Below are 14,961 nucleotides of genomic sequence, written 5' to 3'. Positions count from 1 at the left end.
TAAATAATAAAAATGATTCCCATGTGAAGTGTAGATGACAAGATTTATGATCGAGTAGACAGTTTGATGAATTATTTCTCAGATTTACCCAACTTTATAATATTAGGGATAAAATTGTACCATTTTATATGTTAGAGGTAAAATTGCTCCTAACCATAAAAATTATGATCATTTTTGCACCTTATTATTTTTTAATAACTAGATACGCATATGGATATAGATGATATAGGACTCTATCAGTTCTGATAATTAAACAATTAAGATTGACCAGTTAAAAAAGTCTCAAATCGCTTAAATCAAGAATTTTGAATTCAAATGCAAGTGCTAATATATATATATATTAAATTTTAAAGGGAATTTACTTAAACACTCTATTATAGATTTCACTAGTCAAAACCTTTAAAATAATCTAAATCTCTAATTTTACTTCAAACCTTTCTCTTTGTAAGCAAATGTAATTAACCATGATTGATTGATTAAACTCAGTATACTCACAATTAATTATTTATACAACAAACTTGTTAGTTGTCTCATAAAGTTATGTGGGACATTAATTGAATGAGATTTTCTAAATTATTATGTGTTTTCTATAGGAAGGAGGAGTTTCATCATCATTAGTAAGCCGTAAATATTTTACAGAATTCTTATAAATACTAACTTATTTATATGCATCAAGACAATACTATATTTTAGGTCTAGTTTGTTACATTGTATTACAATCGAACCTCGTAACCACGTACATTGTAAAATCAATGGCTTAAAAAGTGATCACTGGTACTAAAAAATAGTTACTAATATTACAAAGGCTTAATAGACACCCAACCCTCTAAATTTGTAATTTTTTTTCACCTGGCTCCCTCAACTTAGGGGACAACCTCTCAAACCCCTCAATTTTCCAAAAACATCACATACAGCCCCTTACACTTCTATGTTCGGTCAAAATATTGACATGTGCAGAAAACGCGCTTGACTGTTGATCACACCAATGTCACGTGTCATTTTTTTATTAAATATTTCCAAGTGATTATTGTATCCGAGGTGTTGTCGCTGTTTGTCGTCGCAGCCTTATCGAGGTGCTGAGATTGGCGGTAGTGGTCGTCGAGGTGAAATCATTTGGAAAAATTTAATAAAAAAGTGACATGTGGCATTGGTGAGGTCAACAGAGCGCATTTTCTACACGGGTCAATATTTTGACCGAACATAGGGGTGTAAGGGGCTGTATGTGATGTTTTTAGAGAGTTGAGGGGGTTGAGAGGTTGTCCCCTAAGTTGAGGGGACCAGGTGAAAAAAGTTACAAGTTTAGGGGGTTGGGTGTTAAGCCTATTAAAAAATGTAAAGTTCAGCGGTTATACTGTTAAGAATTGAAGTTCAGTAAACACAATATTAAAATCAGTGGTTATAAGTGTAATTTATCTAAAAGTAAACAACTTCAAAATGTAAAATCCAATAATTAAAGTTTTTTAGAAACACATTTTCGATAAACTACATTTTTAAAATTTCAAATTATACTATTTCTGGATTTTTCTCCCTCTAAATAATAATAAATAATAACCAACACCCGCATAACTTAAAAACTAGCGATAGTTACATAAAACTCACAATAGCTTTAAATAAATATACACTACTTAGATTAATTCTTATTATGTCAACACTCGTAAATTTACATTCAAAATGTCAAGTAAACGACACAAAAAAACTGCAACACTCAATGTTCTCATTCATATTCTTTCTTCCTTTAAATGAAGATTCTCGTTTGATTTCATCAACCTCCTTGCTAATAGCCCTAATAAATTTCAAATTCATAATTACAATTCCCAGATTTTCGTATATGTTGTTGGAAAAATTGAATAAAATTATATATTAATTTATATACCAACAAACACATCCTTTTATGAATAGTCGTGTCCGTCGTGAACAGTCGTGTCTGTCCGTGTACAGTCGTGTTCGTTCGTGAAAAGACATATCCTTTCGAGTTCTATTTAAATAGAATGGATTGTTAAATTCACAGAAAGTTGAAAAAGTTGCTAAAAGTTGTTGAAGTTTTTCAAAATACTATCAGTCTGTTCATAATGTTCTTGTTTTCCTACTCCGGTGATAACTAGGCTACACACGGTTTGAGTTCGCTTGCGTAATCTGTTATATCCTGGGAGACGATCGTCAATAGAGACGACATCTGTCTTAACGAAACTGCTAATACAAGCCTCAGATTTGTCTATCTCTTTCCTTGTAATTTCTAGTTTTACTGTTTATATATTATTATGTGTTCGTTTTGTTTTTTGGTTAATCACATCTTACATTATTAAGACAGACGTAATCGTTTGTCTAACATTCTTAAGACAGATTTACGTTTGTCTAACATATGTTGCTTTGGATTGCATGGAATCCCCAATACAATCATTTGTACTCAGTTTCTTAACCTTATCGAGAGAGTAATACTTACGACCAATGAAAATCGTTTTGAATACGACTATATTGATATGATTGGTGGAAAAAAAAGACATATATAATATATCGTGAATTGAATGGTGGAGAGTATAAATATTACCGAAGAATTATTCGAGCATAGCCTCTCTTTCTCCTATGGTCGATATGTTGGAACTTTATAAATATCAATTTTTTTAATGACGAATATCAGTTTCATTTGATTAAATACATTATCCGTAAATCTAAATGCTATAGAAACAATAATCTAAAACAACGTGTTCATTATCTCTTCGTTTCTGACACACCCCTACACATAAATGTTTTTTGTTGTATCCTCGCGGTACCCATATCGGTGCTTCGTAGGTGCTAACTGTCATGGAACCAATTTAACCAACAGGCCCCAATCATATATCTTGTATTAATCTCTAACACACCCCTACACGTAAATGTCCCTTGAGCTTGCAGCGTGCACAACACAGACTCATCCTGCCATGTGTTTTAATTCCATGAATTAATGAGGTTGCCATGACTCGAACCCTCGACCGTTTGGTCCTAGAGACTCTGATACCATGTCATGGAACTAATTTAACCAACAGCTCAAGCTGATAGTCAATCATATATCTTGTATTAATCTCTGACACTAACCAAACAACACATAAATGATTTCAAAACGAAAAAGACAAAAACTGATAGAATATAATCAATTATTGAAAATTTCTATCTTAAAGTTATCGACGATCAAATTGGCAGTGTAAATCTAAAAATCATTAGCTTTGCAAATGGGTGTGGATCTTGATCCTCTTTTCGCAATAAAAAAACCAAATGCGTTAATTTGCAAATCAACGAAAACACAAATATTATTTTTAGAATTATTCCTAAAATTAAAACCTAATCGTGGATTTAATTTTAGAAATTTAGTTTGAAGCCGTTAGTTGTTGTTTGATTAGGAGAGAGAAATATATTGTTTACATAGAAATATATGGAAATGGTACTTTTTAAATAAAAAATGTGGTTCTATGAGAAATTTTGTTCTAAACAACTTTAATACTTGAAGTTTAAGAATCACAAAAAAATAAATCTAAAGTTTCGGATCATGGGCGTACTTTGCCCGATCCTTAGTGTATTTTTAATTTCATGTTTTTTATTTGTAGTATTCTTATTGGCGCATTTTTATTGTGTTGGGTCCAACTAATTAAATGAAGATTTAACATCATCTACTAAGGTAGAATTTTTTTTTTTTTTTTTTATGAAAATGTCTACATCTTTATTAGATACGAAAAGAACAAGTACAACAAGAAACGGTAAAGGTAAAAAACCTTACAAAATCCACAATGGGACGAAAACGACTACAAAGAGTAATAAAATCCATAAAAGGTAGAAAACATACAGAAAAACAATAACACATATACTTCATTGAAATCCTAATCCGTAGAAAAGCAACCGCAATCAAATCTTCATCATTTAGGCCCTTCCGAACATTCGGATCTGAGTCATTTCTTTTGTTGCAACCACGCAGATATATTGATCCATGTATAAAATAAATCGTTTCCGCTCTTGCTAAATCCGAAAAAGGTATAAATAGCAGAATAATAGAGAGTAGATACAATTCAAACGGATAATAAGATCTAACAAAATATATAAACACAGACTAAAAAAATACAAAGTGACAACCATGTAGATTGAAGAGGGAGTAAGGAGAAAATACAAATATTTAACAATATATTCTCTCCGTTTCATAATACATGTCTTTCTAGAGATTTTTTTATTTTATAATACATATCATTTTGATTCAATCCATGCACATTAATTGATTTTTTTACCAAATATATCATCATTTAAGTTTCCTTTTTACTTTGAGAATGATGCAGCGCGGAATCCACTGAGAGTTTTAAACCGTAAACTCACAAAGGCTAACAACTTATCTAGCTAAACTAGAAGGAGTGGATCCTAATTCATGGACTAAATCCATAGGAATAGTGAAATCCCCACATCTCAAAAACCTAATTGCCAAATTACAAAAGGGTAAACTATCTACTAATTACAATACAAATATAAAAGGGTAAAGTAGGGTTAATGGTAAAGGGGTGGCATGCTTGTAAATAAGGAGTGGTAGAGTTGTAAATAGGGAGTGGCAAAGGTGTAATTAAAAAGTGGTCCCAAGCATGAAGAACTTGATAAAGAAGTTTACTCCAGGCGGGACACGCCCCGCGTGGGTCTTGATACGCCCCGCGTGGAAGAGACACGCCCCGCGTATGAGGAGGCACGCCCCGCGTGTTCGAGCTCCTGGAACTAGTTCTCTTTGAAGGTTCGATCCACGCCCCGCGTGCTGGACAACACGCCCCGCGTGAAATGCCTAAGAGACCCCTCTTCCCACGTGCTTTCCTCCTTTCTCTTGGCTCCGGAGTCACGCCCCGCGTGTCCTCTCTCACACCCCGCGTCCAGGGACAACGTGTCCTCATCATTCTCCTCTTCTTCAAAAGAGTTGGCCCCCAACTCAACTATAGAATAAGAATTGTGCTCGGTAGGTATTAGCCACTCCATATATTGTCGTCTTCTCCTTCTCTTTATGCACTCTTCCCACACCTCAACTCGTGTATTGTTCCCGGTGCACATCCCCCATAAGACTCGCCTCCATATCCGACCGACATCAAACGGAATATCTCGACGAAGTTGATCAAACCAATCTGTCCCAATGTCTTGGAAGCTCCTCCACACTCCCACGACATGTCTAACCGACCAACCCCGGATCTCCTCTTTCTCCACTTCACGAACATGGACATTGATCACAACTTTATTCCGCTCACAGCCGACATCAAATGGGATGTCCCGACGACACTTGTCAACCCACTTCGTAGTGATCCCAAGAGTACTTGTATTGATCCCTCCTTTGTCTTGGGTTAACAATCTCGCGGCTTCTCGAGTCGCCTCTCCACCAACTTGGCCACTATCCCGCCATTCTTGAATCTCTTCCATTCTCTCTACCTCACCCGGACGGCCATTCCCATTCACCAAATACTCTTTGAAGCTCACTCTCTTCATCATCACATCACTCCTCATTGACTCCTCATAGGGTTGATGTCCCCTCAACAAACATAACATATATCCCAACACATGCACATCAATCAAGAACAAAATAACAAGTTCCGAATTTACCAAGTGAGAGGCTCGGTTCATTCCTAATGTGTGTGTGTTAAGAATCTCCTTTCTCCCTAGAGGCGTCACAACATACCCTTCATCTGTTTCCTTTAAGCTCAAGCAACTATGAGGAAGATATAGCATACGACCTCCCGGATCCCATACAATGTCACGTGGTATCTTCCCCAAAGGTAGAATGCCCCGTGGTTGTCCGTTGAGAGACACATACTCCCCGTCTTCGGACGTTGGTCCCACATCTCCACTTTCCTCCATTCCCTTCCGGAACTCTCGATCACAATAGTCAAGTTCATCATCATTGACGATTTCAATGTCGAAGTTTCCTTCTCCATCAATCTCCTTTCGTAGCTCATCTTCTTCTTGACCATACGGAATTTCACTTCCCTCTCCATCCTCATTCCGTCTCTTCCCACGACCTATCGTTTCCACGTGCTTCCCTCTATAGCTCAAGCCGACTATCCCACGTGCTAAGCCGCTTGACTCCAAAGACATACTACCATCCAACATGGTAGAACCACCAACATCTCTCCCATCTCCATAGCCATCAATCTCTACACATAATGTGATCTCATCATTCTCCACCAAGAGTTTAATAAGCCCAAGGTCACTCTCCCCTTCCTCTAGAATAACACCCCCACTTTCCTCACACACATAAGTAATGTTAGGTTCAAGGGGCATTTTATCAAATACATGAGGAGCATCCCTTGCAACATGGGTTTCCCCAACATCCTCACCTACAAACAACCTCTCCTCCTCATCCACAAATGAATCTAAATCCTCCTCCACAATTTTATTATCAATAATTTCATAAGAAGAATCTAAACCCACTTCAACATCACAAACATCCAACTCCTCCCTAGCAATAGGACTATCCATAACTTCAACTTTAGAGATTGGAAGTTTAGGATTTACCTTTACAATATGTGATGGAGAAAAGATTGGTGATGGATCTTTAGGAGGGACCTCCATGGTAGGTTGAGAAGGTTAATTCATGGACTAAATCCATAGGAATAGTGAAATCCCCATTGTTGAAGGATAAAACCTTAACAAACTTCACAAGGAAGAAGATGATAAATTGTATTTCATAAAAGTTAACATATTACAAAAAGAAAAAGATGAATTTATAGCATCTCAAAAACCTAATTGCCAAATTACAAAAGGGTAAACTATCTACTAATTACAATACAAATATAAAAGGGTAAAGTAGGGTTAATGGTAAAGGGGTGGCATGCTTGTAAATAAGGAGTGGTAGAGTTGTAAATAGGGAGTGGCAAAGGTGTAATTAAAGAGTGGTCCCAAGCATGAAGAACTTGATAAAGAAGTTTACTCCAGGCGGGACACGCCCCGCGTGGGTCTTGATACGTCCCGCGTGGAAGAGACACGCCCCGCGTATGAGGAGGCACGCCCCGCGTGTTCGAGCTCCTAGAACTGGTTCTCTTTGAAGGTTCAATCCACGCCCCGCGTGCTGGACAACACGCCCCGCGTGAAATGCCTAAGAGACCCCTCTTCCCACGTGCTTTCTTCCTTTCTCTTGGCTCCGGAGTCACGCCCTGCATGTCCTCTCTCACGCCCCGCGTCTAGGGACAACGTGTCCTCATCAGAGAATAGATAAAAAATAATTAACGGATGCAATTAATACAAAAGTAACAAAGTCTTTTAGTTAAAATTAATTATTTTTCTTAATTCTCGTGCCTTAACATTAAAAGATATGTATTGTGAAACAGAATGAGTAATTGCTAAACTTGATGAATTATTTATCTCTGGGGAGGACTAAGTTTTAATCATATTGAAAGTTTATAGAATAAATATAGAATTATTTACAATCATGTGTTTAAAGTTTGGGAAAATATAATTTAAGAAAATCTAACATAAAAAAACAAAACTTACGTTAAGTAGAAGGTCATGTGCCTTTCTTTTCACAAAAATACATATTAAGAATTTTTATTTATTACAACATGAAGTAAACACTCGACATTAATCTATATCATTTGCAAAATTATTCATAATTTCAAGAAAAAGGTTACATGCCTTCCTCTTTGGGGTATATTATGGTATGATTTTAACTAAGGATGTCTCATTCCTTCCTAACTTCACCTTCTTAGCCTCTTCCTTGTTAATTTCGAATGCATTTACAAGAACCTCCAATGGCAAGCAATTAATGACTGAATTTCTGCCGGTAAGCTCAGACGTAATTGGGTTGCCGCTGGTCTTGAAGGTAACGTATTCGAATCTCTCATTCTTTGCTTGTTCCGCCATCAAAAAGTTATGCGGCATTAGGAGGAGTTGTCCTTCCTTTACAATGTCGTCGAACACATTTTTTCCATTGTCATCCACTACTTGAATATGACCTTCACCCTTTACCACATAAATTATACTATGACAATTTTCCCAATGAGGCAATCTCATAACATCCTGTAGATTAATATATACAATTTTACAGTCAATTCAACCCTGGTATTTTAATTTTTTTTATAACCTCTTTATTTTACAATTTGACACATAAAATTCTTGGTAAAACTATATCTCCACACTGTTGGTGATACACTTTACCTATTAGCTTAGCCATTTAGGTCAACAGTTCATTAAAATGGTATAAGAACCTCTTAGACTAAGTGGTCGAGGGTTCAAATCCTCGAAACTCCATTTTTTAAAAGTATGACAATTACTTCTCGGTAGAAGTAGGTGATTTTATCTATACCTGAAATTTTATTTTTTACTATTTCGAAATGAAATTTTACAGTTTTGCTAAAGTTGCATCATTAATATGGAAATTTATTTTTAAACTGTTAAAATGTAATTTCAAATAAACTAAAATTTGATGTAATTTCATAAACAGGGACTTAATTTATGCAATTATATTTAATTGATAGTTAATTGTGCTAACATAAAAAAATCATAATCTTGATGAAAAAATGTGAATCCTCAGGTTTTGTTTTTTCACCACCTGGTCCTAAACTATGTACTCAAATGTCACGCTTAAATAGTTAATGACCAGTTTGGTCCAAAACCATAATAGAAATTTTCTTACCTTTAGAAGAAGGTTGTAGGTAACACTGAGTTGGCTCGACTCAATAATAGGGAGTTGGTGGACGTCGATTGTTGTCAAATACCCAAGTTCTGGGATGAAAAGATCTGCCCTTGAAGGATTAGAGGTTTTTGCAATCCTCGTGTTAATGTTGCAGAAAAACTCATCCTTGACATTGTAGGGACCTTTTCGCTCTTGTTTTGGACATGGTGGGGTAGTTGGTGAACTGGATAAATAAAGTCCACCATCAGTCATAGAGACGGTGCTATCCCTAAGGTCAATCTGCCTTTGAAGTTTTGTAGCCAACTCATGATTGATGTTGAAAGCTTTAGTGATAAACTTTGAAAAAAATCCGTCTAAAATATTTGTGAGACCCCTTAGATAGAATGTCTGTAACACATTAAATAGACAAAAAAGGTAAATGCATTGACTGGAAAGAAAAAAAAAAGTAATTCAACCTTTTTTTACTTTTAAGGAATATCATATATTTAGATATAATAATTTTTCTTCTTTTTTTTATATGTATTTTTTTCAGTATTTCACAATGTATAAACTAACTATGTGTAGGGATGGCAACGGGTAGGGTACCTGCGGGTAGTGTCAATCTCAAACCCTTATCCGTTTATTTTTTAATTACCCGTACCCGTCTCATTACCCTAACGGGTATATTTTTGCATCCCATACCCTTCCCATTTAATTCGCGGGTACCCACGGGTACCCTTACCCATTAAGAATCAATAAATAAATTAAAAAATATTACAAATTTAACAAAGTATAAATTTAATAAATCATTTATCTAAAAATTGAACAAATTGAACTTTAATCAATAAGAATAAGTAGCTTAGTGGTATCACTCAATGGTTGAAAAACAAAAAGTTGGGGTTTAATTAATCTCAAATATTATATCTAAAAAACAATAATTTTTTTAATATATAAAAGAGTTATGACGGGTAACGGGTGCCGGGTACCCTGGGGGGTATTCTCATACCCGTCCCATTATCCTAACGGGTAATTATTTTGATCACATACCCTTCCCATACCCTTTTATACAGGATACGGGTAATCCCATTAGGGTCGGATAGTGCCGGGTACCCGTGGGTACACTACCCGTTGCCATCCCTAACTATGTGACCATTTAAAATAAACATTATTTAATAGATAAAATAATTCAAAAACAAAATATAAAATTATAAAATTATTCTAAAGCAATGAGAATCTTTGTTTATATACGTGTTCTTTAATCTATTTATCCTAATGATAATTTGTAAATTTTATATATTATTGTTTCTTACTTGGATGGGGTCAGAGTTGGGGATGCGAGAGATAGCAATGATAATCAAAGTCTCATTTCCATCATTATTGACCAAAAAGGTTTCTCCAGCGCGAAAATAAAACACGTCACCACTGTGAACACGAAGAATCTTGTAACACTCATTTTTCTCACCATCTAATTCTTGATAGCATTCGGGAATTGTCAGACCAAATATCATATTGCCTGTATATTCAAAAATACAATATTTATGACAAGTAAGAGAAATTTAATAAATACTAAATTTGGTATTTAAACTTTACTTGGATTTTAGACATTAATATAGTTTACCCTTAACGAGTAAATCACAAATTTGTAATTTAAATACAATAAAATTTAATAATAACTTCATAATTTCAAATAATGAAACTAAACAATGTTTTACATAAAATTATAGGGATAACCGAACTTACGAATAAGGGCCCAATGGACAACGTAACACTATTTTAGCCTTGGATAACCGAACTTAGCCTCAATATTTATGAAATGGCATCAATTTTGTCTCAAGCTAAATTGGTATCATTATACAATCTTTAAGATTGAAATAGTGTTATCTTCTATGTTCTGGCTAAATTCAGACTTTTTCAAAAACGTTAAAACTAATTTGATATATTAATTGAAGTAACCTTGAATGATGTAATTCAGTCGATCAACATTGGTGTGAATTGGGAATGATCCGCGATAGGGTTGAACGGTGTACCGAGTAACCCGTACACCAGCACATTGAAAGTAGTCGGTGTTTGGATCTCAGATTTCAATAGAACCAGTTACTCTAGGAATATACGTACTAGGTTCCCTCACAAAGAGACGAGGGATCACTTCACAATTAGTATTAGAACTAATAGCTATGCCGCTAAGGAGGAGGAGGAGAAGAAGACCGGGAGAAGAAACATAATTAGCCATCATTATGGATCTTAGAACTGATAATTAAACAAGTATATTATTTATACAACATTTCATAGAGCTATAATTAAATCATAATTAAGTATGTGGGACATTGTAATTAAATGACACTTACTAAATTATTATTTGTTTTCAATAGGATGGAAGAGTTTCATGATTATTAGTAAACCATAATGTTTAAAATAATTCGTTTAAATAGCAACTTATTTATACACATCAAGACAATACTATACTCTCAGGGGTCATTTATTCCCGTATGAATCTTAAACTCGGTAATTATCGTATTCGTGTCGTGTCATTTTTGGGTTAAAAAATATTAAACTCAAATATAATCTAAAAACTTTTGCATCACAATCTTGTTAATTCGTTCGGGTTAGTGTTAATTACGTGTCCTGTTTTTGGGTTACATATAATTTTATTACGATATGTTACTATTTTTAAATATTTTTTAGGGATAAGGTACCAAAATAGACCTAAGGTTTTTGAGGAATACCAATTTAGGTTTAATATTCAAAATAGCACCAATATAGGTTTAACGTTTAAAACATAATATCAATTTAGGCTTGGCGTTTATAATATAGCATCAATTTAGGCCTCACGTACAAAATAACACGAATATAAGCTTAACATTTACAAAATAATACGAATTTAAGTTTAACGTTTACAAAATATAACCAATTTAAGCTAAATGTCACAATTAAATTAACCATATTATATTCTTTTCCAATTAACTTTATATGTTAACTTTTTATTTAGTTATATTTTCTTATTTATTATAATACAATTAATTAGTATCTTTGCCCATTAAAACCTTATATTTGTTTTCATCAACCATCCATTACTCTTAAATTTCATGGCTCATGTAATATATGCAAACTAAAAATAATTGAATATTTCGAAACTTTTAGTCTGCATATATTACATGAGCAATGAAATTTAGTAGTCATGGAATCATTGATGAAAAACAAATATAAGATCTTAAGGGGCAAGAATACTAATTAATTGTATTATAATAAATAAGAATATAGAACTAAATAAAAAGTAACATATAAAGTTAATAGGGAAAGAATACAATACGATTAATTTAATTATGACATTTAGCTTAAATTGGATATATTTTGTAAACGTAAAGCTTAAATTCGTATTATTTTGTAAACGTTAAGCCTATATTGGTGCTATTTTGTACTTGATGTCACACCCGACCCTACACGACCTCAATCGGCATCGGGCGTGAAAGTTTGGTATCGGAGCCTAGATTAAATTCTTCGGACCTAAGGTTGATAGTAATTGAGGAATATCGATATTTGATAATACCTAAGAAATAATTAATAGTAATTGAGGAATATGGATATTTGGTGAAAGCTAAGTGATAACATTGAGATATTATCCAAAGGACCAAAGGAGATATTTGCCCAAAACGGCCGTGTATTGATCACCTGACACCAGAATGCCATGGCGTATCAAGCAAGGGGATCCGATAGGCGGATCACCAAGACTCCGCCACATGAGATCCGTAGTCAAACCTATGTGGAGATCCGCCATAACCCCTCGATCCGCCAACTGAACAGCTGAGCCGATTCCGCAATAAAGGCCATTAATAAGCTATTAATGAGCTAACGGACATACTTAAAGGAAACCAGTAACCGCCATTAATGAAGCATTAATGGAGACTTTCTAGTTACTAAAGGTTACAACTTCATGACTATATATAGCTTGCATCTCAAGCTATCAAGTTACACATTCACACAATCTAAGTAACCCTACTTTGTCAATTCAGTTTATTCCTCCTTATTCTATACTGACTTTGGCATCGGAGCTTCCCCCCGTCGAACCCAACGATGCCCCCACAGGGACGGAAGCTAATCGGAAATTCTCCACAAGTCATCACTAAGAAATATTTGGAATTTTTCGAGGATTGAGTAACTAGCTAATGAGGGGTAGAAATGAGATTTGATGGTTAGTAAAATATTGGGTGTTTGAAAATTAGTAAATTATTTGATATTTGGCGATATTGGTTACATAAATGATATTAAGTATGACTTGGAGTTGATATTTGAGAGTTTAATAGTTAGCTTACAACCATATATATATATGAGATATGAGTAAATTATAACTTTGAGCTAGAGGTAATAGAGAATTGTCTATATAGGTGCTGCGGGAGAATCAGATTCGTATCTGAATCTTATGATGCATTTTTCGACCAGATATAGGCCGAATCTGTCATAGAATTGAAATTTTGTAGTACATATATTGTGAATAGAAGTTATTTTTAGTTGAAGTTTGTGTGATTATGGTTTAAGTTTATATAAGGATCAAATTGAGTGTTTATAGGTCAAATAAGAAAATCGAATGATATTATAGATTTACTGACTTTTATGGGTGTAAAGATATCATTTGGAGTTTAGAGGAAAAAAAAAGACATTGATTATCGTCAGTTAGGTACTCTATCTTCCTTGGTTATATGGTTTTATGGTTTGGAGAAAAGATTGAAGTTTCGAGGATTATAGTCTAAATTTACATAAAGATCAAATTGAGTGTTTATATATCAAATAAAAAAATTGAATGACATTGTAAAATTTTTAGGCTTTTATTGTGTTTAAGGATATTGCTTGGAGATTTCAAAAACTTTCACATTGCGATTTAAGTAAATCGTATTTGTTATCCATATAGTTTGATGAGAAACTTAAATTTATGTGGAGTTATTAATGGGATGTAGGATGATGAGTATAAGAATGATCTATCTTGAGTTTTCTTATTGTAAGGATTTGATTATAGAGGTTTTACGAAAATAAATAAGTCAATGTGCTATTCATGGAGGAAATATGTTATCGATATAAGGTTTATATTTGATTGATGATGATGACTTGGAGTTCATATTCATCATGATTGGAGTGAAAAATTAAAGATAGAAATATTGTTATTATGATGAAATAAGATTAGATATTGATGCAAATCATTATTCGAATTATTTGAAGTTTAAGAGAAATATAATATCATACATATTAGCGGTTTAAAAGTGATATTTTTTTTTGAAATCTATAGAACTTGAAGATAAGTGAAATATATTTGATATATATGCAATTGATGAAATCAATTATGATTTACATCTATTAAAGTGAGATTTGGTTTAATGATAGGAAGATATGAATAGAAAGTATATCATATGATATAAAATTGAATATATGATATTTGAAGTTTTATTATGGATTTATTAGTGATTGAATTGACTAGGTTGAAGTTTAGAGTTACTAAGAGTATATTTAAATGATTGTTACAAAGATGTCGATATTGATAAATGATGACGTTAATGAAAGGAAACATTAGAATTTGTGGTCTTTTGATGATTATGAGAAATCTTGATAATTGGAAATAATTTTGTGATCTTTGAGATTATTTGAGGAAGAAAATTTAGATTAGAGAACGTGAATTTCGAGGACGAAATTTCTTAAGGTGGGGAGAATTATCGCATCCGTGTCTAAATTTCTAGAATTTATACCTTGATAGTAATATATATTATAATTATTAGGTGTGTGATTTTTATTTGGTGCTATGGAAAAAATTTGGAGTTAATTTGAAAGTTTTAGATGTAAATTAAAAGTTTAGGGTAATTTTTAAAAGATTATATAAAGATGGAGGATTCAAATTAATATTTGCCAAATTTGGATATATATTCCAAATTCTTGAATATACTATCATCTTCTTTATCTTTCCTAATTTTTTTTTTTTTTAATTCTTTTAGATTTATCAGTTTTCTCTGAACCATTTCTCCACCGTTTCTTTGATTTATGGAGATTCGACCGTCCGAATCACTCGAAATTGGAACCATAGCATTCTTATGCATAGATCTAAGTTATAACCGAAAAGCTTTTAAGTTTCGGCAGTGTTTGGAAGGAAACGTCTTAGACATAATTTAGAGGAGAATTGAACGTGTGTGTTTTCTTCAATTAATAGCCAAGGTAAGTAACTATCAACTATATTTTGAGTTTTATGTATATAGATATATATATAATCAAAGAATTTTCAGAAATTGATATTTTAAGGTTATGCAAAAATTTGTAAAATTGGGATTTTTTACGATTTTGCTTTTTATTGTGAAATTATGGTTCAAATGAAGCTTTTGACTATGCTTCTATGTGAATTTCAGATT

At 33.4% G+C, this 14,961-nt stretch overlaps 1 protein-coding gene across 1 annotated transcript; it reads right to left on the bottom strand.

Annotated features, from left to right (window-relative positions):
* Nucleotides 1-7,480: 7,480 nt before the first annotated feature.
* Nucleotides 7,481-10,337, bottom strand: LOC136204064 (13S globulin basic chain-like). The gene is made up of 4 exons (XM_065995248.1): nucleotides 10,325-10,337; nucleotides 9,895-10,097; nucleotides 8,606-8,992; nucleotides 7,481-7,989 (listed from the first exon to the last, which is right to left on the bottom strand). Exons 2-4 carry the CDS (start codon nucleotides 10,090-10,092, stop codon nucleotides 7,624-7,626), a joined length of 951 nt encoding a protein of 316 aa, XP_065851320.1. The 5' UTR covers nucleotides 10,093-10,097; nucleotides 10,325-10,337; the 3' UTR covers nucleotides 7,481-7,623.
* Nucleotides 10,338-14,961: the final 4,624 nt, after the last annotated feature.

Source organism: Euphorbia lathyris, chromosome 8, assembly GCF_963576675.1.
Source record: "Euphorbia lathyris chromosome 8, ddEupLath1.1, whole genome shotgun sequence".
Lineage (NCBI taxonomy): Eukaryota > Viridiplantae > Streptophyta > Magnoliopsida > Malpighiales > Euphorbiaceae > Euphorbia > Euphorbia lathyris.
The sequence above is the reverse complement of the archived record's forward strand: the minus strand, read 5'-3'. Positions and strand labels throughout refer to the sequence as shown.